General features: G+C 33.2%; 1 protein-coding gene across 4 annotated transcripts in view; it reads right to left on the reverse strand.

The window, feature by feature from the left end:
* Positions 1-25,976, reverse strand: part of FBXL17 (F-box and leucine rich repeat protein 17) — a 529,799-nt gene that overhangs the window by 469,293 nt on the left and 34,530 nt on the right. For all 4 annotated transcript variants that reach the window (XM_023212253.3, XM_023212254.2, XM_031935438.1 and 1 more), the window contains one exon: positions 24,873-25,004. In XM_023212253.3, coding sequence (XP_023068021.3) covers positions 24,873-25,004 — 132 coding nt within the window. The remainder of the gene's footprint in view (positions 1-24,872; positions 25,005-25,976) is intronic.

Raw genomic sequence — 25,976 nt, forward strand, 5'->3', positions numbered from 1 at the left:
ACTGGAAAAGACATTTATCCAAAGATATGTAAATGGCCAAGAAAAGCACATGAAAACATGCTTAGCATCATGACTCATTACGGAGATGCAAATCAAAACAAAGAAATTCAACCTCACATCAAGATGTCTACTGTAAAAATAAATAAATAAATAAGCAAACAAACAGAAAATAACAAGTGTCAGCAAGGATGTGAAGAAATTAGAATCCTTGTGCACTGTTGGGTGAAATGTAAAATGGTGTGACCACTATGTAAAACAGTATGGCAGCTCCTAAAAATATTAAAAATAGAATTATATTAAGATCCAGTAATTTCACTTCTGGATATATATCCCAAAGAACTGAAAGCAGGGTCTCAAAAGAGATACTTGTATACCCACGTTGACAGCATTACTTATAATACCAAAAAGTGGAAGCAACCCAAGTGTCCATCAATAGATGAATGGATAAACAAAAGGTGGTGTGTATATGTATATATATGTGTGTATGTGTGCATGCACGTGTACACACATACACAATGTAATATTACTCAGCCTTTAGAAGGAGGAAAATTCTAACACATGCTACAACATAGATCAATCTTGAGGGCATTATGCTAAATGAAATAAGCCAGTCATGAAAAGGCAATGCTGTGTGATTATAATGAACAATCTGAAAAAGAAATTCAGACACCTAGAGGAGGTACCTACAGGAATCAAAGTCAGAGAGGCAGAAAGTAGGTACCTAGAGGAGTCAAAGTCACAAAGACACAAAGTAGAATGGTGGTTTTCAGGAGCTGGAGGAAAAGCAGTGTATTGTTGTTTAATGGGTATAAAGCTCAGTTTTGCAAGACAACAAGAGTTTTGGAGACCTGGTTACACAACAATGTGAATGTAGTTACCGTCACTGAACTGAATACTTAAAAATGGATAAGATGGTAAATTTTATGTTATATTTTACCACAGTTATTTTTTTATTTAAGAGGCAAAAAACTGATAGGCACAAACTTGCCATGTACCGCCATCAAATTCAGTCAAGGAAGAAAAGAGTAATCAACCAAGAAGTATTATCTTTGTATTCAAAACTTTACCAAAGAAGTAGAATGCATGAATTCTTATCTCAAGGAGGAAACAATTCTAAGGGCACAAAAATATAGTATCTGTGAAATATTCAGCTAGGTAAGTTAGGCAAAAATTTGATATTAAGAATAAACGGAAAACCTGAAAAATAAGTGAGATTTACATTAGCAAGAGAAAAAGGGACACGTTTTCCGGCAGAAAGTATAAACAAAGGTAGAAACTGTGAAAACTAAGAACAAAGGGAAAAAGAAATATTACCGCGGCAGGTTCCACCTCACCATCTATAATAGAGTTTAAATCAGTTCTTAAGCAGGAAAGCAATATTATTGAAAAACAGTAAATAACCAATTTGTCTGGAATTGGATTATAGGTACACCTAGGAGAAGTGGTGGCATCTGACAAGCCTAAGGAGATGCTACTGCAGTTCAGAAAAACATAAAAGGGTTAGGATTAAAGAGTCAGAAGTAGAAATAGAAAAGCAAAGAATCAACCTAAGGAAACAAGACAGTAGTAATGACAGGTGAAATACAGGGGATAGAAGTGAACAGTACATAAGCAACAGCTAACATTTTCTAGCCTATGAAACCAAAAGAATCTACTCATTCAAGAATTACTTTTGAGCAACTACCATGTGCCCAACACTCTTCTAGACAGAGGACATAGCAAGGAACAAGGAAGATAATCTCCCCATTTCCACTGAGTTTACACTTTAGGGGTGGAACATGATACACAAACAATAACAGAGAAGAACAACTGATACTATCAGAAGATTTTAGACAAGACCTAAAAGTCCTTACCATTAATAAATTGAGCATCAAAATTAAAATCTTGCACTCTTCAAAAGACACTATTAAAATGAAAAGATACACACATAGAAAAAGTAATCACAATGCATACATCTGACACAAGAACTTATATCAAAAATATAGAACTCTTACAACCTGATAAGAAGACAACCAACTAAAAAAAATAGGCAGAAAATTTGGCTGGGCGCAATGGCTCACATCTGTAATCCCAGCACTTTGGGAGGCCAAGGCCGGCAGATTACTTGAGGCACGAAGTTCAAGACCAGCCTGGCCAATAAGGTGAAACCCGTCTCTACTAAAAATAAAAATTAAAAAAAAAAAAACAAATGAGCTGGGCATAGTGGTGCATGCCTGTAATCCTAGCTACTCAGGAAGCTTGAGGTAAGAGAATCACTTAAACTCGCGAGGTGGAGGTTGCAGTAAGCCAAGATCGTGGCACTGCACTCCAGCCTGGGTGACAGAGCAAGACTCTGTCTCAAAAAAAAAAAAAAAAAGGGCAAAAGATTTGAACAGACACTTTACAAAAGAAGAGATAGGAAAGGCTAATACATATGTTAAAAGGTACTCAACATCATTAGACACAGGGATAACAAAATAAGGTACCACTCTACACTCACTGAGAGTCAAAAACACAATAAGATACCACTACACACCCACTCAGAATGGCTAAAATTTAAAAATCTAAAAATAATACCACCTGTTGGTGGGGACATAGTAGTGCAAATGGAGTTCTCAAACATTGCTGGCAGGAGTGAAAAACAGCACAACCTCTCTGCAAAACTCATTGTTTTTCACAAAGTTCAAGTTAACCATACACTTCCCAAACAACTCAGCCAACTCATTACTTAAAATTTACTCAAGAGAAACGAAAGCCTTCGTCCATTCAAAGACTGGTTCATGTGTGTTCACAGCAGCTTTATATGATTTAGTTAAAAGCCGGAAACAACTGAAATGTCCATTAACAGGTAAATGTATGAGCAAATTGTTGTATGTCCTTACAGTGGAATGCTATTCAGCAATAAAAAAGCAATAAACTATGATATACATACGGCACTCACGTAGGAATTGTTGACAACAATCTTTGATCCAGAAGTAAATCCAGACTTAGACTAAGGTTGACATAAGAGAAAGCTAAGCCAAAAAAAGTCAAAAAGAACTAGCTCCCTAAATGCACTGTGGAGACACTGAATTAATTCAACCCTAAAGCCTGAACTACACCTCATCACAGTTCAGTTATAAACCAATAACCTTTTTATTGTTTAAGCAAACTGACTAGAATTTTCCGCCATCAGGTAAATTACAGATTATATGATGTAGCTCATATTTAATGATTTCGATATTTGCCATTTAATAGTAAGATGATTTAACTGCAAAGAATGATTCGTGGCAAAGAAAATGACAGACACCAAAGGAAAAAAAATGAATGAACTGGAACACCTACTGTGGATATGTTACTAGGAGTAAAAAGTATAAAAGATATAACAAGTGTAGGCAGAGTTTTGAAAACAACAAGCAAACACTAAGGTTAAACATGACTCTCCAGAAATTCCCAAGATGAAAGGCTCACTGAACCTCAAATACATAAAGCAACCACTGGTTACTTTTACCTCTTGCTAAGTACTCAGTAAGAAGACCATTCACTACCAACAAAGCTCTGGCAATAATTCCAGGTTTCCTTTGGTCATGAAGAAGAGAGAAGAAAAATGGCAGTTGGGAAGTTAACGAGAGGGAAGCTAACATTTGTGAACAACTATTTCCCAAGATGCTTTGTTGGACAGTTTACGTACACTAAGTTCATTTGATCTTCTCAACAACAAAATAGATTATATTGTCTCCAATCTATACATTTAAAAAATCAAGATCCAAGGAGCTTAAATGCTTAAGAAGGAACCTACAATCTGTAAAATGGTAATACTGGCATTGGAATCTACATCCGTCTGACACAAAAACTATCTTCCCATAAACCACTTGATCAGGATAAGCCCCAAGAAGTTTGCCACTGTGTGTCCCTTTGTCTGGCCTGGCCTTAAGGAAAGCATTAGTTACTTCCCAAAAGAAAAATATGCTCACTAATGATATGACCGAGTATACGGTATCGAACATTTTTTAAAGCATCTTAACATCTTAAGTCTGTTTATTCTTATCTCTGAATCCAGGTATTAAACTATTTGGTGGTCTCAGAGAATGACAGCAGTAGACATGGACATTATTTAAAAGAAAAAACAAAAACACTAGGAATGGAGATGAAGAGAAGTATGTAGAAAGACATGCTTCTTGGTTTCATCAAAAGTATCAACAAGATAACATAAAAAGGGCAGGAGAATATGAAAATATATTCTTCTGATAGAAAACCATCGAAATTTAGGGCTATCGTTTGTGATAGGAAAAAATGAAAACAGCCACAGTACCCATCAATGATGAAGTGTTGTAGAAGAGAAAATGCAATATAATTTTTGAAAATAGGGACAGATACATGCATGTTGGTATGTGTATTAAAAGTTTTCTGAAAATAATCACCAGAGGAATCAGCAGAAGGCTTTCAGTTTTTATTTTCTACTTTTCTATACTATTAGAATTTTAAAATATGCACATTTTTTATGAGAACAGGAATTATTTGGGCCTCTTTCTTATATATCTCAATACATTATAAAACTGTCCCAAGTATACATGTTTAAATTATGAATAGCATTCAATATTTATCAAGAGTTTTGACAGGTAACTGACTGAAGGGAAAATCTAATCATTTAACATGTGACTAACACTTCTACGTATATCTGACTTAATCCTAAAGTAATAATGTTATTCTTATGCCATAAATGAGAAAACCACCTCAGAGTCACTTGCTAAGGGTCACTCAACTAAGAGACAGAGGTAATTATCCATCCTTTGATATTCCCAATTCAAGCTCCAAGGTGCTTTTCATTATACCACAATTGCCTATGCAAACAAGAAGGTATTTTAAAGTTAAAATATACTTATGTAAGAACTTCTGTTTATATTTAGGTATATCTTGTCTCTTTCCAAAAAGAAATTGAGGCACTTCTTTCTGGAAATAAACCCTACAGGAGAAACACAAGTAGAAATAAAAATTAAGGAGAAAGTAAAAAGAAGCATTTTCCAAAAAGTTGTTCTATAATAAAGAACATAAGAAAGAAGTCCTGAATACTTTGCCTTAGATGGATTACTATGTGTTTCTTGGTTTCTTAGATGTCAAAGCAAAGAGGAAAATGACAACTATACATTTTAATAAAATTCACAGCATTATCACAATAAAAGAAAACAACTGCTTAGAAGTCTAGCTTTCCCGAGTACTAAGACCAGGGGGAATACTTAACCGCAGGTTCTCATAAGGGAGGACTCACAGGATACAGTGGAAAATGTCCTTAACAATAAATAAACATCAACTCAATAGAATAATGCCAAAACTCAATTGACTTCAATTCTTCAAGTATCGCTACCTATGCATTACCCAAGTACTACCATAACTCAATGAAATAAGTCTTTAACAGCAAAATGTCTTTATAAAAAATTATCAGAACAAGTCATTGTAATGAGTACACCACCACATAAAATAAATATTATGTAAGTGCCATCACTTTCAAATTCTTACTCTTAAAACACAGTATTCAATATATGAGAGGCTAACAGTCCAGGCTCAGGAAGAGTGGTTTTGATACTAGGTGTTACTGTCCTCCCTAGCAAGCACTTAGATAGGTAAATACAACATAATAGGAAATTACTCCTATGAGTTAAAAGTTACTATAAAATCAGTAGACTGGCATGGCCTATGGAAAAAGGGTCTGGAATCGTACTGCTTCATATGTGGTTAGTATTCAATAAATACTTAATGCATGAGAGAACAGTAGGATATGGGGTTACAAAAAATTGACTGAACCACATAGCTAATAACCATGAAGTAGCCAAAGACTACTTTATGGATCCAGGATCACACTATCTATAACAACAGAACCATATATGCCCTAGCTTTCAATATAGTTTTCTAGGGTATAAAATAACATCACACCACTCTCAAATCTGTCTCTTCTCCCAAATGTCATAAGGAAATAACTGCTATGAATCATGTGATAACTTTTTTCCATTAAATTATTTAAATGACTGATCTACACTGAGAAAAACCAATAAGCTATACCATTTTATCTTTATAAAATTATTTGACATTGTTTTAAAAAGTATGCAAGGGATTACTGTTTAGCTTCTTCATATGTTTAAAACGATACTGAATAAACTTCAATGCAATCAATTATGTGAAACTTCTCAAACTACAACCCAAAACCTTCTATGCCAACTGTTTTATTAATAATTCATAAGCAATCTCACCAAGATATATTTTAAAGAACACATACAAATCGACAAATACAGATTTCCCAGAACACTTCGTAAAGCAAAGAAGTATAGTCTCAATATAAAGTAACAAAGGGACAAAAAAACACTCCCCTTCTAAACACACATTATCACCTTATATTATTTTATACATACACACACATCATCATCGCACATGCACACACATACATATGCCCATATGAGCTTTCCACTTAGATGAAAATCTCCTAAAAATTGAAACTGGTACAAAAATTATTCTATATCCTGGTGAAACCCCATCTCTAATAAAAATACAAAAAAAATTAGCTATGCGTGGTGGCGGGCACCTGTAGCCCCAGCTACTCAGGAGGCCGAGGTAGGAGAATCGCTTGAACCCAGGAGGCGGAGGCTGCAATGAGCCGAGATCGCGCCACTGCACTCCAGCCTGGGCGACAGAGCGAGACTCCGTCTCAAAAAAAAAAAAAAAAAAAAAAAAATGTATTTTATACTCCACATCCTCGTAAATACAATCAATCATAACTTGCTCAAAAGGAAAAAACATCTATTGTTGTCAATGTTAAGAAGTGCTAATTTCATCTCCAGTAAAATTTTATTAATTAGCTCATTCAATATCAAGAAATCATTAACCATTCTGAGTACTGAGTATTCTTAGTTATAACCAACCACATTTCCAAAGGACTAGCAAAAGTATGAAGGCAGATATGAGCACGTATTTTTTTATTTTACATAGACTACATGTTAAAAATGGAAAGTGGAGAAAACTCCATCTGTAGTGAAAGCAAATATTTTGTTTGGTTTGATTTTACCAATACTGTGTATGAGATAAATACTAAGCTACTGACCAATTAACTAAGCTGTTACAGAAAAAAAAAAAAAGACTAATGTTTTTTGCAAATTGGTAGTTTTGAAATCCAAGTCTTAAAGTCAACATGAATATTTAATGTGGTTTTTCCATTTTTCTCCTTTAAAGTTGTTATTAAATCAATAGCACTTCCAGCAATCAAAGAAAATTAGCACATTTTATCCTTATGAAAAATTACAATGGTTGAACTTATTAATGACACTATACACTGCTAAGTAAAACATAAAAGTCATTTGGTAAGCATGAAATTCACAAACTGGGAAATGACTAGACATTCCTGACCAACTACACCTGTCACCTAACAGAGTAACTCTTCTAATCCGTACATCATGTCACAGGAATTGCTAAAATTGCAACAAATCAAAACTGGAAAAAAAGACCTTGTTATCCATATTTACGAACATAACTTATAAACTGAAAATGCAAAATGCAAGGGATCAACATATAGATATCACATATTCAATCTAAAGATCTGAAATAACTTGACGTGAAAATATAGTAAAGAATATCTTAAAAGTTAGAACTGAATAGTATCAACCAGTTCACCAGTGACCTCCTTGGAAACTTACTTGATTAAAAACTAGTAAAAACTAAATAATGTGTTGATCAGACATATATACAAATGTAACAAAATGAAAAGAATGATTAATATAGAATTCAGGATAGCAGTTAATTCTGATTACCTCTGAAGGGGAGTCAAGATGAGAGAAGGAAGGAATGCATAGGCAGATGAAAGTTATTGATAACATTCTAATTAATAGTATGGATGGGGTGTTCCTGAGTAAATGTTTAAAAGCTTTTCGATAAATTAACTTTTATAATGAAATAAGATTATGCCTGGACCAATTACCAGAGTATATCATGAACCAAAGATTATAACTAGTAAAATTCTATGTTGCCAAGGTCCATTTTGAAAACAATAATTTATATTTACTTACAGAAATTCACCTTTTATAAATGTTTCTTCCTAACATTAATATTAAAACATCAACAAACTCCAATCTTTTTAAACAAATATTCAGATTAAAAGAAGGATTGTGGGAATTACCTCAGAAAACCAAAACCAAAATCATTCTTCTCCCTAAATCAGAGTAATACTCTCATATTGGTTTCAGTTACTATCCCTCAGAGGTAGTTCAGGACAAACTGTTTATTTGTTGTTGTTGGGTTTTTCTGACAGAGTCTTGCTCTGTCACCCAGGTTGGAGTGCAGTGGTACGATTTCAGCTCACTGCAACCTCCACTTCCTGTGTTCAAGCAATCCTCCTGCTTCAACCTCCCGAGTACCTGGGATTATGGTTGTGCACCATCATGTCCAGCTAATTATTGTATTTTTAGTAGAGATGGATTGTCACCGTGTTTGACCAGGTTAGTTTCGAACTCCTGACCTCAAGTGATCCACTGCCTCAGTCTCCCAAAGTGCTGGGATTACAGGTGTGAGCTATGTGGCCAGGGCAAACATATTAAACAACAATCAAAAGCAAAACCAAAAAAAAAAAAAGAGTCTATAGTTAAAGATTATGAAATGAATCCGTATTAAGATCTTGTAAATTTAAAAAAGTTTCAAAAATAGATTTAAAATCTTGTATAAGAAGTTCTAAATCAAACCACCTTAAAATGAGAGCTGAAGCAAAACATACAACAATTTATAAGCAAATTTTGCTTAAGTCAAACCAGAAATATCAGTATATATATATATATTCAACATATTATTCTGAAATTTCCCAAGCATAAAATATATTTATAGCTAACAGTAGTCTATAAGACAAATATTAATGTGAAGACAATGCAACATAATATATATTGTTTTGTATTTACATTTCTAAATGCATAAAGGAAGAAGATTTAAGGTTACCTAAAGTATCAAAACCAAACATGAGACTTCATGCAAAGATGGACAAATTACTAGATTAAAAAATCACTTTTAAAATGCTTAAGTACTAAGATTCTTTATTTCAAATAAACTCTTACATCCAGAATTTTGAGGACAAAATGACTGTCAACTATTTACGAACCTGAATAAAATGTGGCAGTATTTAAAATATCAAAGGTTGAGACACTGAAATCTAGTAGTGGTCAAATATTTGCTCTTAATGTAAAGGAAAACAGTATAACTGAAATTTTTAGAAATTGTCAGTTGTCGATTTATCCACACAGGAAGCTAACAAAAGACAAAAATATCATCCTTCTGGACTTCAGTCACATACTCTAAAGATGAAAGGGCAGGGAAAAAGAACCATACATACAAAAACCCCAAAGAGATTGTCTCTTTAAATTTTCTTTCAATTGAATTGATTAGAAAGGGTTACCTTAAAAGAAAACATAGTAATAAGTACTTATGTGCAAAGAGTTAATTCAGATTTATTCAAAATTACTTAGTGAGGTAACTTCCCAAATTTTACAATGAAGAGACCTACAATGTGCCAAGCTCAGTACTATGTACTTTATATCTACCATTACATTTTACAAATGAACTAATTGAAGTTACAATTAGAAGTGTGAGAAATGTAGTCTGATGACTTGTAAAGCCTGACCTACAGTGCTATTGGAAATTGCTTATTAGTAGCATTTCCAAATATATAGTGATAAGAAAGTCAGAATGAGTACATTTTAATACTCAACAGAATGACTTCTAAGTAATTAAGGTTAAAAAAAAAAAAAAAAACACCTAAATTGCCCAAGAACTAGGAAATAAAAATCTCTGTGTTCCAGTTAAGCTTCCACTCTGACTTCTAATTCACTGTACATCAAAGAAAATCAACTGGCCCTGACACATAAGGACTATTCCCTTCAGTGATCAGGCAGGTGTTGAGGCCAGAAAGAGAGCCTATTTTCCACAGCCCTTTACCTTGTTTGATCACTGGTTACTTTTGATCTGACACTGCCCTCTCTCTAGTAATGACTTCCCCCTCATAGACCCTACCTCACATCTGTCAGAAAGAATAAAGGGCATCAAACTGAGACCTGACAACGCCTATGGGCCATGCGATGTGTTGCCAACAGAATGTTCCCCAGCTCCCACAATTTTCAATTCAGTTTCTTTTGTTCTGGTAGGTAGAGGGTTAGGGTACCAACGACAGCAGAAAGGATTATGCACCAACTGTGAAACCAAGCCTTCTTGAATGTGTATCTTTTATCTTTGCTTCTTCATCTTCTTAAATGCTGCAAACTTCATGGTGGTTACTATAAAATACATATTCAACAAGTGCAATAGAAAGTTTGTTTAAAATCCTTGTCCAGGAGAAAACAAAGGACACAATATATTGTAATTCAACTATAAAGCTTAAAGGAAAAAGTTTCAAACCCATGGTGTGAGATTAGTAAAGGCCAGCTGTCAAAGTGCATGATAATAGTAAATGAAACCACCGAAGTTTTACGAGGACCACTACTTAGTGGGTACTGCCATTCACTGTCTAAAAATGGAAAAGTCCCCTAAAACAATGTAAGTATTCACAAGAAGCAATCATTTCAATTGTTAAATTACAAATTCTACATATTGGTGGGAGAATAAGGTAAAATTGAAAATAAATTCCACTAGTCTTGTTTAAATAATGTGGTGAATATATACAACCTTTTTCTTAAGGCACTGATAGTACTAGTTTTTAAATGTTATAAATGAGAAAAATCAGATCAAATATTTTGATATCATTTTACTCATAATTTTTCAACTATCATTAAAAACATTTTGAGTTCTTGAATATAAATATTTGCACTCTCCCACCTCCCACACACACACACACACACACACACACACACACAATGCTATATGGCTCATTATCAGGCATGCAATAAAGAGATTTGCCAAAAAGCAGGCTTAGAGGATAGTATGACTTTCAAGGTTAAGGCACTATCTTTTAAAAAAAAATAGGGCTTTTTTAAAATTTTGAAAAGTAGGACAACAGGAAACTGCATGATTATAAGTTACAAGCAAATTTAATGTAAATATAGCATTATAATGCATAAACACAAATAACCTTAGACATGTACTAATACAGAAGTTCAGAGATGGAGGGTAAGCACTAAGGTGATTACAAGTTGATTCCAGTATCTGGAAGTTCATTTTTACAATAACTGAGAAAGGTATGCCTTAACAGAAAAGGAGAAGGTACCCATGTCTAAAGAATTAACCTGTGACACTAGGCAAATGCACACACTAGACTGACAATGATTTACCACTATTGTAGACCAGATGTGAAATACCTCCTATTATTATACTGATCAGCAATTAGCATAATTATATGCTTCTTAAAAAAACCGTTTTTGACTGTAATCTAAAAACATGATAATATAAAGTATATTAGAAAAATGTGATTGTTTTAAATAGATTTTAATGTATGAAAATAGATTATTCTTATATACTTGGACTAACTTTACAGCAGAAAGCCATATGGGTATACTAGAAAAAGATATTACTTCTAGAGGGGAAAAAAAACACAATTTAATCCAAGGATAAACAATAGTTTGGCAGAACCAACACTTGTCCACTTTTTTATCTTCTCAAGTTGTCCAAATGTCACTTAATCCTCCAAGAAAATGAATAAACAAACTGCATTATTGTAACAAAATATCTATCCCTATTCTTGGGCATTCTTTTCCCATTTTTGATCCTAAAAAATTGTTAGAACATATTAAACAAAAAATATATATGGGAAGAATTTATGAAATTAAAAACTAAAAAGTTTATATCAAGTATTTTTTTAAAAAACACTTGCCAGTATAACTTCTGCATGATATATTACTCTCAAGGCATGCAATGCCAGTGTTCTGAACTAAATTTAATGCCAGATTTGGTGACGCATTTGATTGGTACCAAGCAGCAAATATCTATCAAATATTATATTTAATATCTACCTCTAATTATAACAATAAGTCAAGCTCTTCTGAACAAACTCAACCACAGAAGCAACTAGTTAACTTTCATCTTTTCAAGAATCAGGTAATTAAAGTATGACAAAAGAAAAGAGACCACACTTATTAGCAGTCTTGAGAGATTTTTGTTAGGGTTGCCTGAAACAGAAGGATGAAATACTGAAACAAACCACATGTCTTCAATGAGATGTACAACCATGTGAATGAAAATATATAATAGGTAATTTGTAATAAAAATGTTTAAAAGGCAGTCCAATTGGAAGGAAAGAAGTACCTCTACTTGTAAATGCCAGAATGTTAAATGCAGAGAATGTCAAAGAATATACACATATATACAATGCATGCACATAAATTCACAAACGACTTTAGAAAGCCTGGAAGGTACAATAAAAATCAATTGTGATTCTATACATAAGCAATGAACAATCTAAAGGATGAAATTAAGAATTTCTATTTAAAGTAGTACCCAAAAGAATAACTAGAAATAAATTTTACCATTGAGAGGAAAGATTTATTTATTTTTTTTTTAATTTTTTTTGCTTTCAATTGAAATGTTTTTTTCTTTTTTTTTTTTTTATTTTTTATTATACTTTAAGTTCTAGGGTACATGTGCATAACGTGCAGGTTACATATGTATACATGTGCCATGTTGGTGTGCTGCACCCATCAACTCGTCAGCACCCATCAATTCATCATTTATATCAGGTATAACTCCCCAATGCAATCCCTCCCCCCTCCCCCCTCCCCATGCCCTGCAGGATGTCAAACAGAAGTCATAAAAATCGGCATCCTTGTCTTGTTTCCGATGTTAGTACTAAAGATTTCTGGTCTTCTCCCACTGGCTATGATGCTAGCTGTTGGCTTTGCATATATACCCTTTGTCATATGGAAGAATTTACTTTCAATTTTTGCACATTGAGTATTTTTTTTATCATGAATGGATGTTGGATTTTTGTCATGCTTTCCTATTAATGTGGTATATTAATTTCATTATCATATACAGACCTACCCTTTCATTCCTGGGACAAATCACATTTGGTCATCATGTATAATACTTTTAATATGCTCTGATTTGACTTGCTGTTATGTGTGATGCTGTGATGGAATTTGCACATATATACATATATATATTTGTTTGTTTCTTTAAAAAAAAAATGTTTAAAGACATTAAGTTTCAAAATCCACTTTTAAGAAATCATTTCCTAAAATCTACCTAACTCTTAAAAAGAACACACTTATTTGGGATTTTACTTCTTCAAACTATCATTGCCATTCTTCTTGTTTGAATGCTAAGGAAGAATCACTTGATATTGGTATAGAATAAAGTATATTTCACCAATTCAATTAATAAAAATTAAATTTTATGTCCTAAGCGCTATACTTTTACGTACATATTAAAATATAAATGGTTATTTTTAAAGTTACTGACATGTGTCTCATTTAAAATGTGATTTTAAAAGAAACTCTTCCTTCCTTATCTCAAGAATTTTTGGCCAGGCATGATGGCTCACGTCTGTAATCCCAGCACTTTGAGAGGCTGAGGCGGGCAGATCACAAGGTCAAGAGATCAAGACCATCCTGGCCAACATGGTGAAACCTCGTCTCTACTAAAAACACAAAAATTAGCTGGGCATGGTGGTGCATGCCTGCAGTCCCAGCTACTTAGGAGGCTGAAGCAGGAGACTCACTTGAACCTGGGAGGCAAAGGTTGCCATGAGCCGAGATCATGCCACTGCACTCCAGCCTGGGCAACAGAGTGAGACTCCATCTCAAAAAAAAAAAAAAAAAGAATTTTCCCAGAACTACACCTAAAGGACTTAAGTATATAAATGGTTCATCTTCATTGGCAGTCCTTTTCAGAAAATTTACAATTCATACATAGAAAAAAATTTTATTTTTAAGAAATTCTAACAACTATCTATTTAATCAAAACCCTGAAGAACATACAGGTTTCTTTAACCTGTATGCAAACAAACTCATTCTTATTCTAAGGAGTTACACTAGGAGACATTACTGAACTAAAACTCTCAAACCTACAACAAATTATTAACGGATTAATAAGAAGTAACTAAATACAGGAAGCTGACAGGATACAGGAAAGTAAAAAATGTGAGGTAATTCTCAAAGAGTATTTGCAAAAAACATAATATTCACCTGAGCTTGAAGGTAGTAATGAACACATTCTGGAAGAAAGATAAGAAGAAGAATGATAAATGAAGTACAGAAAGTAAAAAAAAAAAAAAAAAAAAAGTAATGAGACAGAGACTAGTAACTGAAGAAATCTTTGAAATGAGCCACTACACATTTCTGAAATGATAAAAACAGTATTTTGGAAAGAGCACTCCTGGATTGTAGATATGATCAATAAGAGTCAACCCTTAGAAACATCTCAGTTCGTGAGTGAATTCAGAGGAATATATACAATGTATATTTAACCTTTCATACTTTTTTCCATTAAATTCTTCACACAAAAAAGCTTAAAACAATGAAGAACTATAGAATGTATACTAGATTACATGATGAAACTGCCCACAATTATATACGATAAACAGAGATTTATCAGTATACTAATGGAATAAGAGTATATGTGTGTATATTAAATTGTGTCCTGCAACAATTTAAAATGTATGAAATAGCAAACTACAAAATTATATTCAAATACTTACAGTAAATATTAACCTAGTAAAAAGATATGGAAATGCTATCATGTTCTCAGAGGAGTTAAAATGAAAAGCTAGCAGAACATGATGCAAATAATTTTATAACCTCTAGGCATTCATTTGGACATTTAAGCAGTAATGAATATAAACATACGCCTTCTTCTTTATATTCTCAAAGATATTCAGCAAAAGGGAAAATAAAAGAAAATTACCCAACTATAGTTCAATAAGAAGGACTCTGATTTACAACTACTTTTCTTTGTATTACAGTCTCAATATATTTATTCATATGTCTTATTAAGTGAACGATAACCATCTAGATTTTATGCTCCAATCAAAAATAGCCAATGAAGATCTGGTAACAGACACTACAAATTTTTTACCCCCAAACTCTCCTGATGTAACTTGAGTACTTCTACCATCATACATTAGAAATCCAAAATAATGAAATATGGCAGCCACTAAATAAAAATACTAGACTGATATAGTCTGCAACCTAGATGTGGCTACACAAACTAAGATGCAACAGAAGAAGGGTTGGAAAAAAAAGTATCAAAACAGTATGGACTTACCTGGCTTTTAAACTTCTTGACTATTAAAATCTAGATGATATAGCCAACAACAACAACCAAAAGAATCCACCCCAAAACTCACATGACTATTCATCCTTCTACTGCCTATCAGGTAACTTTATGTTCAAACCTTTGAAAATAATTTCAAGAAAGACAGTAAGACAACCAACCTAATATGAGTAAGTAAAATCTGCAACACTAATAGGAACAGTACTTAACACAGGTTTAGATAGAAATATCGCCTGTATATCTTTGCCTGAAGACAGGGTTGTCTGACAAAGGCCCAAGTGCCATAGGACATTCACAATAATGTATCTTTGTGATAATGACTACAATAAAGTGATGGAAAAAGTGCATCCTATTACCTGGAAGTCAGATTCAACTGAAGTTTGTAGACTATATTTAGAAAGGCAAATCTTTATTTAAAAAAGAAAGAAAGAAAAAAGGCTGATTCTCCAATTCTCCTTCCTTTAAGCCTAGTCACTGAAATAACTGGGATTATTAAGTCTTGGATATCCTAAAACCCTAGAACCTTATTACTGTGGATAAAAACGTAAGTCAAAACTTCTTCCTAGATCCAAATAATACATTTCACTTGTTGACTGACAGGCTAGAAAGGTAGTTCAGGAACATATCCTCATAAATGATAGGCTTAATGTACTACTAGCATGCCACTACCATCTAACTCTTATAAAATTTCTATTTGCTAAGCCTAATGAATCAAGTCTTTATCTCAACCCACTATCTCCTGTGGCCAACACTTGAGCAGAAAGCCCAACACTGCACTTCTGCACTTGTATCTTAGAGATAATTTGTTTTGCTTCAAATCTCTGATTTTAACAGGTAGTCAAAAAAGAAAGCAGATAAAAATCAGATTTTTATTTTAAAAAAACACGACTTAAACTACAGACTACATATGTGGGGAAAAAAGCACTAACAAAAGAATTACACTAAAAATAATCTCTACCAATTATAAATTTTAAACCCAAAAGAAGCACTCTAGAATTTGATACAGAAAAAAATATATTTTTAAAGAATACTTTAATACTTTTCCAAATACTATTTGGAATTTCCTATTTTTAACCATAACAAATTCTGCATTATCCACACTGGGATATCTTTATCTGAGTTTTTAATACTAAGCTAGCTTCCTCCTGAGATCCTATTTGCATTTGGTCATCTCCTATTATCAGCTGATGAGTCCCCAGAGTTTGTGAACTAATTTTAATATTACTAAACTAATATAATTAAGCAGGTAAATCTGCTGGGTAAAAAATAATGCATTCCAAAGAAAAATTGTTTGGATATCATCCAAGTCACTGCCTGTCTTCTATACGACACTGGCACACAGGGAAAGAAAAAATACACCTTCATTCTTTATTGCTCTTTATGCCTTCAAATAATAGAATATAACTCACTTATGTTCCTGCCAACATATCTGATTTTAAAACAAACAAATAACCAAAAAAAACAGCCTTAAGAGAAAGATACCAATAGACTAAAAAGAGAGTAAGAGGATAAGATCTAGCAAAGAATTTAAAATGAGTAAAAATGTATTGAATGAAATTATACTGTCAAAAAACTTGTTTTAGGTCAGGCATGGTGGCTGATGCCTACAATCCCAGCACTTTGGGAGGCCAAGACAGGAGAATCACTTGAGCCCAGGAGTTCGAGACCAGCCTGGGCAATATAGTGAGACCCTGTCTCTACTTTAAAAAAAAAAAAAAAAAAAAAACTTGCTTTAATTGAAACTATATCTTTCAAATACCACTTTAACAAAATAAAACTGATTTCATTAACAGTAAGAATGTACAAGTCAACATAATTCTGACAACAATTATATTCTAGTTGATCAGAAGTGCATGTTGTTAAAGACAATTATCCCCCCCAAAAAAACCCCTTGAGTACATTAGTGACTTTGGCTGGATAAATTTGATACACAAAGAATGCCATCATTAATGTGCTAACTAGGTCAAAACAATTTACTTACTTGAAAAGTGAAAAAATGTTTGACTCTTTAAACTATTTTAAGCTTTTATTTAATAAAATATGTCATCAAAATATTTGAAGTGATACATTTTTTAAAGCATGCTCAATGCAGTAGTAACCCATTTGTCCCTAAACCAACATTTATTGAATGTCTATTATATTCCAACACTAGGAGGGATGAATAAAAAGATGAGTACATACTCCTGGCCCTCAAAAGAGTTGACACTCCATCAGCAAGATACATCTCTAAATCATGATTTCAATTACCAGTAGAGAGTGGTTTGACATGATCTAGAAAAATTTGAAAATGTACATATCTTAGCACCATATTATATACACTTCTAGCATATGCCCTAGAGAAACTCTTGAAGATGAGCACAAGAGATTTATACAATAATTTTATTGCAATACTGCCTCTGATAGTAAAACAGTAGAAGCAATGTAAGTGACCTTCAACAGGGAATGAATAACCAGGAGATTTATACATATAATAGACTACTAACAATGAAAAAGAATGAATTATATTCATTATGGCTAGATCTCAAAAATAAAAGTAAACATGCAAATTGTAGACTCATATATACTTTGTGAGACCAGATATTGAACCATACGACACTAGATATAAATTACATGTGACCACAAACTAAATAATACCACATGTCATGGTTATCCACATACATATTAAAATATTTTTTAAAGCACTTTACATCATCATAGCAGCTGCTCTGGAAGGGAACAATGGGACTACAGTATGAATGTAAGACAACAGAGACTTGAAGTTTATTTGTTTTATTAATTTAAGCAGCAGCAGCAGCAAATTTAATAAAATATTAACAACTGTCAATTTACATGTGATGGGCATACACAGCTGTTATTACTCCTTTTTGTATTCTATATTTTTCTTAATTTTTCAAAATAGGAAAATAAAACAAGAATTAAAATCTGATCACATTTCACACTTGCTAAAATCTCATGCTATAATTCTTATTGCCTAGAGACTTTCAAATTTCACAGCATGACACTGAAAAAAATTTAACAACCCAGTCCCTTCTTTCTTTTCCAAACCAAATATGAATACTTACGTACTATCCAGCCTATCAACCTAGTGGCACTGTAACACTCACCACTTATTAAGCATTTCCCATATTTTTCTGATGTTTTATCTTTGTTAATGCCCTTTCCCATTACTGCAATTACCTTACCCTAAAATATGTCTGCTTGTATATTCATCACATCACTATATGTAATTCAAAACTCAGTTCAAATATCACTTACTATTTATAAGATTTTCAGATTCCTTCCCTATCCCTCACATAAGAATAACTATTTTTGCAATTGGTGTTTCTATAGCACTATCATGAGACTAGGATCTTCTCTCTTTGGCAGTGTAACTCTTGTTTAATTCTTCAACACCTCTCACAGTGCCTGGAACATAGTAACTGTTCAAATGCTAATGGAACTGAATGAACATCTGAAACAAATGTTAAGGAATAGAGTACAGAGTTACCAGTTCATGAATTCATTAAAATTGCCACTAAATCTTCTGGACAAAAATCAAATGGTACTAGCTTCTGAATCGAAGTATCACAAAAATATAAAACACCATGTTTGCAATACAGAGAAGCTCTGTATCAAATACTGCAATTCTATTATTAATTATATTCATATTCATATAAGATTAAGATCAACACTAAATACTAGCTTTCCTCTTTGATAATTTCAGTAATTTTCCTAGAAAAAGTTTTAAATACACTTCTGCTGGTACTTGCAGCTTCTCCTGCAATCAATTACCACCCTAAAAAATGATTTTCTACTCATGCTAATAATTAACTTCTTCCTTTGATGTCTCACAGCACTGGTCAGTAAGTGTTTTAAAGGGAGATAATGCCTTTTGGAAGTTGCTACTTAGTTCAAAGGTGTGTGGATTAGCATTACAGGTAATATATCCATGCAATCCAAAGGGCTAGCGAAGAAAAGTTTGGGAATCTTAACAGATCTGGGTTAGAATTTTGACTTTGACAGCTACCTGTTGCTAACTTCTTTATGCCTCAATTATCTCACTGGTAAAATTGGATAAAAATAGCTACCTCATATGGTAATTATGAGGATTAATTATACAAAACAGCATAATACCTGGTAAATTAACAATACTCAATAAAAGATAAATTGTATTAAATATTTTCTATTACCAACAAATGACAGCAAAATCCTGAAATGTAGTTGCTGTAGTCTAAAGGTTTGTGTGACCCCAAAACCCATATGTTGAAATCCTAACCTCCAAGATGATAGTATTAGGAAGTGGGATCTTTGGGGAGTGATTAAGTCATGAGGGCAGAGCCCTAATAAATGGGACTAGTACCTTTACAAAATAGGCCACAGGGAGCTTGTTTGCCTTTCTACCATGTGAGAAGGTGTCTATGAACTAGAAAGTAAGCCCTCACCAGATACCAAACCTGCCAGTGCCTTAATCTTGGACTTGTCAGCCTCCAGATCTGTGACTAACACATGTCTGTGGTTTGTAAGTTATCCAGTTTATAGTATTTTGGTACAGCAACCCAAATAGACAGAGACAACAATAAGATAAGGTTCAATATCTCTAGGTCACCTCCTTTAGAATGTCACATTCAAGTATTACTGTTCACTGGAAACTACCATTCTGGGTTTAAGTAAATGCCCCATCCATTAAGAGGGGAAAGAACACTGAAGGCAAGTATATACTCTGGATGATTTTGGAGGCTAAAGTGAGTACTTGTTCATTTTGTATAAAATCCCTCAAAAATGTAAATTATTTATGTCTGGTATTACAATTAAACTCACTTCACAAGGAATATTTGAGAAATAAGACATAAAGACTATAGTAGGGTGGCTAGGGGTGTGGACAACCAATCTCCTTAATATATTAACTCTTATAAATAAACCCATTAATATATTAACTCTATGGTGAACAGTAAGAGTCAGGAAATGGAAGCTGTCACATAATGCTGAATTAACTACTGCTATTTAAACTCTTGATACAAATGTTTACCTTATATACTACTCTAGTTTATTATCAACATGGCTACCAATTTTTTCACCTAACTGCTACAACAGCCTCAAATCACAGCAAAGAGAAAAAAAAATTAAACTGTCAGTGGCTAACAGGTAAAATCGGACTAGGTGACACTAGGCATTGATACAGCCTAATTCAAATTAGTAAACTGCAGAAAGCTAATAATAGGCTTCAGTATCCTCTCTCCTGATAGGAGAGGATAAAAACCTTTATTGAAGCCTTCTTGTGTTTTGTGGCAATGAAACCCATTTGGTGCTTTACCTCTTAATCTCATTTAGTCTGATCCTCATAAGAACATGTATGAAGTAGTATTGTATCCTTTCTGCAAGGAAGCAAAACAAAGTGCAAAAATTAAGATAACTAAAGCAAGTCACGTGAGTATGCATCAAGGTTTTAACTGAGTTCAGTGCAACTCAAAAATGGTGTTTGCCTCCATCTCCCTTTAAAATGCTTTCAGCCTGGGAGGTGGGTGGGGGGAAAGCCTGGAGAGGTGAATTTGATCCTGTATCATTCATGTAAGCCTCCAAAGGATAAAATTTAAAACAAGATTGTTAAAGCAGCAGCCAAAGGACTCTAAGAGAAGTCACAGAATTATAAAACTAGTAAAATATCAACTAAGAGATTGAAAAGTAAACATTCACAATTAACTTTCAAGAAATCAACTTTCAATTAGGAAACTTTAATCATTTCCCTGTAACTTTCTGAAATCTATTCATAGTACATTACTATTTTCTTGACAACTGACTAATCTGTAATAGTTTACAGCCCAATTATTCAGAGTACAAAATGTCAAAAATAGACACGTAACACATACAGATCTACATCAAATACACACATAACACATACAGATCTACATCAAAAATGCTTTGACATAGGACATAGCACAGAAGCTATTTTTGGAATAACTCATAAAATTCCAGTACTTTAAAACATCGGCCTGTATAACAAATGACACGTAATCTATCTGACCTCATCATTTTACAACGGAATAAAAAGCTACCCAAAGAGCTTCTCTGTCCAAAAAGTAGAGAAGCAGAATCTGGTACAGGGAAATTAAAGAAGCAGAGGAAATATACTTAACTGAGGTTTCTAGATCATTAATAACGATATGCTCAAACTAAAATATGACTTAAAAATAGCTTTGTGGTATGCACTATTCAGAAGTGATATAAAACCTATCACTAGAAGAGAGAGACACATACAATATGCTAGACCCTCACTGCAGTTGTACTCCTCAAATCTATTTGTATAGTCAACATAAGAGTTTTACAGCAAATGCAAACTATACCTATGTAGGTACATGACACTTGTCTCACTATTCTGCATCTAAGGCCAGGCGCGGTGGCTCACACCTGTAATCCCAGCACTTTGGGAAGCCGAGGTGGGCGAATCATGAGGTCAGGAGTTCAAGACCAGCCTGACCAACATGGTGGAACCACATCTGTACTAAAAATACCAAAAAAATTAGCTGGGCATGGTGGCTTACACCTGTAATCCCAGCTACTCAGGAGGCTGAGGCAGGAGAATCTCTTGAACCCAGGAAGTGGAGGTTGCAGTGAGCTGAGATCGTGCCATTGCACTCCAGCCTGGGCTACAGAGCGAAACTCCGTCTCAAAAAGAAAAAAAAATTCTACATCTAAATCCTCAGTCCTCTGCTTCACTATAACTCATTTAAGGCATATCGCTGTCCTCACTTGCCACATGAATAAAACTTCTCCCTCATAAACACAAGAATCCTTCCCCTATTCTAAAGTTTATCTTACTTAAACCAGTGCCACAAATAAAAATGTTCTACTATCTTACTACTTTGTGTAAAATGGTAAGATCATCCTGTAGCATTGTAAATACAATTTTTTAAAATAACTTAAGAAGAAATTTTCCCATTAAGGTTACATAAAGAACAAAAATGTAAAATAAACCATAACATTAGCAGAAACCATCAGCAGAAACTTATAGAGGCATTATATCCTTATAGTTACATCAAGGACACAAAAGCTATGTCACAGAAATACACAAAGACAATGCTGCCATCTAAAGGCCAAGATATAATATGAAAAGATGCATGTATACTCAAATACTACCAAAACAGCTTGATAGTTTAAGTCAGCAAAGTTTATACGAAAACTATGCTACCATTATTTTTAGACTATGCAATTAAACTATAATACTCTTTTTGAGAAGATTCAGTTTATTAAGAGAATTGGCAAAATAATTTGACTGATTATCAGTATTTGTCAAAGCATAGGTGAAATTATTTTGGTATTCTTTCTGACATTGTTCTCTGTACTTACCTGTATTAGGTGCTAATTTAAAATATTTGCTGTTACATTACTAAGAATACGTGTCAAAGTAAAAACATTCTAATTACTTAAAATTGTGGCTTTGCAAGTATTTAAATATTTCTCCTTATTTCATCAATTTTAAAAATACAAACTTCCTATGAGAGGTTAGGTATCAATATCTCAATAATCCAATAAAGAGTTCAAATTATTCTAAATTTCCTTTTCTAAGAAACTTAAATGGGAAGAACTGTAGTGAATGAGCCTTTAAGACTTAGCAAAATTACCTGAAATTTCCAATGAAATGAAAATGTTTAATAAAAAAACTAAATACAAAACTGATTCCCTTAGCATTTAAGTATATAACATCTTTTTAATGTACCAAAATATTAGGAAAAAATCTAATGTGAACATAACAAGAACCTTCAAAACATAAACAGTTGCTTTTCTGGGAAACCATTGGCTAAAAATTGTTTGATGTGCCAATAAAACTATTTCTCTACGTTTACTCAACAAGAAAAATATGAGTCAACAAATATCCTATTGCTTGAGAAATAGAAAATTTCTAAATTCAGATCACCATCCTTTAATTTACCTTGGATGTAAAGTGAAAACCAAAAGTTAGATAACAAATACAGTTGTGATGCCATAAAAACTACTATGTTTTACATGTCTCCTGTAAGTCAGAGTTTGTACTAGACAATTTAAAGATACGGTGTCATTTAATCCTCGAAACTATAACTAGCAAATAGAGATCAATAACCTCATTTACAAACGAGGTGTCAGGAACTCAAGTAACTTTCCCAGGGTCACAATGCAAGTGAGTGAACACCAGTATTCAAAAATTCAGTGTCTCTAACACAGACCTAACTTATCTTTACAAAATCCTACTGTCTCAAGAATGACTATTACATAATAATTATTAAATGTTATGAACTCCAAGGGGCAATAAAAAGATCTCTTCATTTTTGAAATACAACTAAAAAAGCAAGTCTTCTTTGTGGTATACTACACATTCAAGACTACCCTGACATTTTCAAATATAGACATGCATTGCTTAATGACAGGAAAATGTTATGAGAAACGTGTCACTAGGTAATTTTGTTGTGTGAACATCACAGAATGTACTTAAACATTTTATGAGCTAACAGAAAGCCCTGGACTATATGTTATAGCTTTTATTGCTCCTAAGCTGTCAAGCTGAACAGCATGTCACTTTACTGAATACTGTAGGCAACAATAGAATGGTATTTCTGTATCTAAACATAGAAAAGGCAAATATACAGTATAATAATCTTACAGGACCACTATTATATATGCTGTCCACTGTTAACTCAAAAATTGTTACATGGCCCATGACTGTGTGTATGCTATTTTTCAATTTGAAGAACTCCTACTGGTGTCCCCTAGTGACAACTTTTTCTTTTAACTGATATGATGTACCTATCATATAAAAATGTAAATGCTTTGGAATATTATTCAGCCATAAAACATAATAAAGCTCTGATACATGGTAAACGTGAATGAGCCTTGAAAACATCATGCTAAGTGAGACACCAGAAACAGAAGACCATGTATCATGTGATTCCATTTATACAAAATATCTAGAATAGGAAAACCCATAGAGAAAGAAAGTAAATTAGCAGTTGACAGGGACTAGAAGAAGGGTAAAATGGGGAGTGATAGCTAATGGGCACAGGATTTTTTTTAGGGGTAATGAAAATATTAAAAAATTTGACATTGGTAATGACTGCACAACATGGTAAATATACTAAAAGCCGATGAGTTGTACACTTTAAAGAGTTTTGAAATGTATTTTATGTTAATTACCTCTCAATAAAACAATTGTAAGATTTTTTAAGCATAATACATTAAACGCATCTGAGTTATCCATGTACATGCTTAAAATATAAAATCTATGTAATTGCCCATATTATATACTCTAAATTATTGAATCCCATTTTTTATCATACTAAGTAAAAGGCTCTATTTTACAAGAGTACATTTTTCTGGACAATAAAAAATTCTAACTGTCTAGAATTATTATAATCCCTAGAGATATCAGAAAGAACTAAAACCATAGACTAATGTTTGACAAACAAATTTGATTTTTCCAATTTACCAGTGTTAGTTCACGGTCCACATTTAGAAAAGATGCATTAGCACATGCTAATGAGGGATTTTTAACATGCAGGTACCACACACAAACACCATCTATTCAGTTAAAAGATCAATTTATAAAATCATCACTTTAAAAGAATTTTTGCTTTTGATTAAGTAGTATTTGAACCATCACAAGACAATAAGCAGAAAAAAATTATAAATAAACTTGAAAGAACTCAAAGGTTAGGAACAAAATGAACAACACAAGGATGATAACAAGTACTTACTAATTTGTTTTCCTGCATGTATATCCTTTGTAATTTCAGACAGCCCTTAGCTATGACGATCATGCCTTCATCTGAGATCTTGTAACACTGGCCGAAATGAATATCTTTGAGTTCTCTGCATTTTGAGCCCAGCTGTAAACAAACAGATTTAGCTGAATGCTCAAAAAATAACAAAGGCAACATATTTCAAGTGAGATTTTCATATAATTTTTTGAAAATAACCATGTCAGAGTTAAATATTTATGTTACTTGTAAAATAAGATAGAATGTAAGCAATCCATAATTTAAAACAGTAATGTATAAACATTTTTAACCTTCTAATGTACCTCCCTGTTTCAACCAACTCCTTCCTATTACAAGCCCACCAAGGTATCTGTATTCCTTAACAGTTCAAAATTACATATTTATTACTCCAGTATTTCTTTTTTAAAGACAGGGTCTCACTGTGTTGCCCAGGCTAGAGTGCAGTGGCTCAATCACAGCTCACTACAGCCTCAACCTCCTGGGCTAAAGAGATCCTCTTACCTCAGCCTCCTGAGTAGCTGGGAGTACAGGTGTGTGCCACTACATCTGGCTACTTTTTAAATTTTGTTGTAGAGCTAGGGTCTCACTATGTTGTCCAGACTAGTCTCAAACTCCTGGCCTCAAGCAATCCTCCCACCTCAGCCTCCCATAAAGTGCTGGGATTACAGGTGTGAGCCACTGCACCCAGCCTCTCTTGTGTCTTAATAGTGAGGAAAAAAATATAATACTTAAAGGAATAAATTATAGCATATTCATAAGACTATTATACAACCACTAAAATTGGAACAAACGTGACAAAAATGTATGTAAGCTGTTATAGTATAATCCAATTTTATAAAGAAATTATGCATAAATGCATACATATGTATTTGTGCACACAAACGGGACTGAAATACATACCAAGGTGTTCACAGTGGTTAATTCTGATTAGTGCATGAGTTTTTATTCCCTTCTGCCTATGAATCTTCTCTAATTTTTTTAACAAACATTGCTTTTGTGAGAAAAAATAACTTACAAGTTCTGTCTCAAGTAAAGTAATGACATCAGAAATACATGTGAGTTCAGTTACTTTTCCAGGGG

The sequence above is a fragment of the Piliocolobus tephrosceles genome, chromosome 4 (genome assembly GCF_002776525.5).
Source record: "Piliocolobus tephrosceles isolate RC106 chromosome 4, ASM277652v3, whole genome shotgun sequence".
Lineage (NCBI taxonomy): Eukaryota > Metazoa > Chordata > Mammalia > Primates > Cercopithecidae > Piliocolobus > Piliocolobus tephrosceles.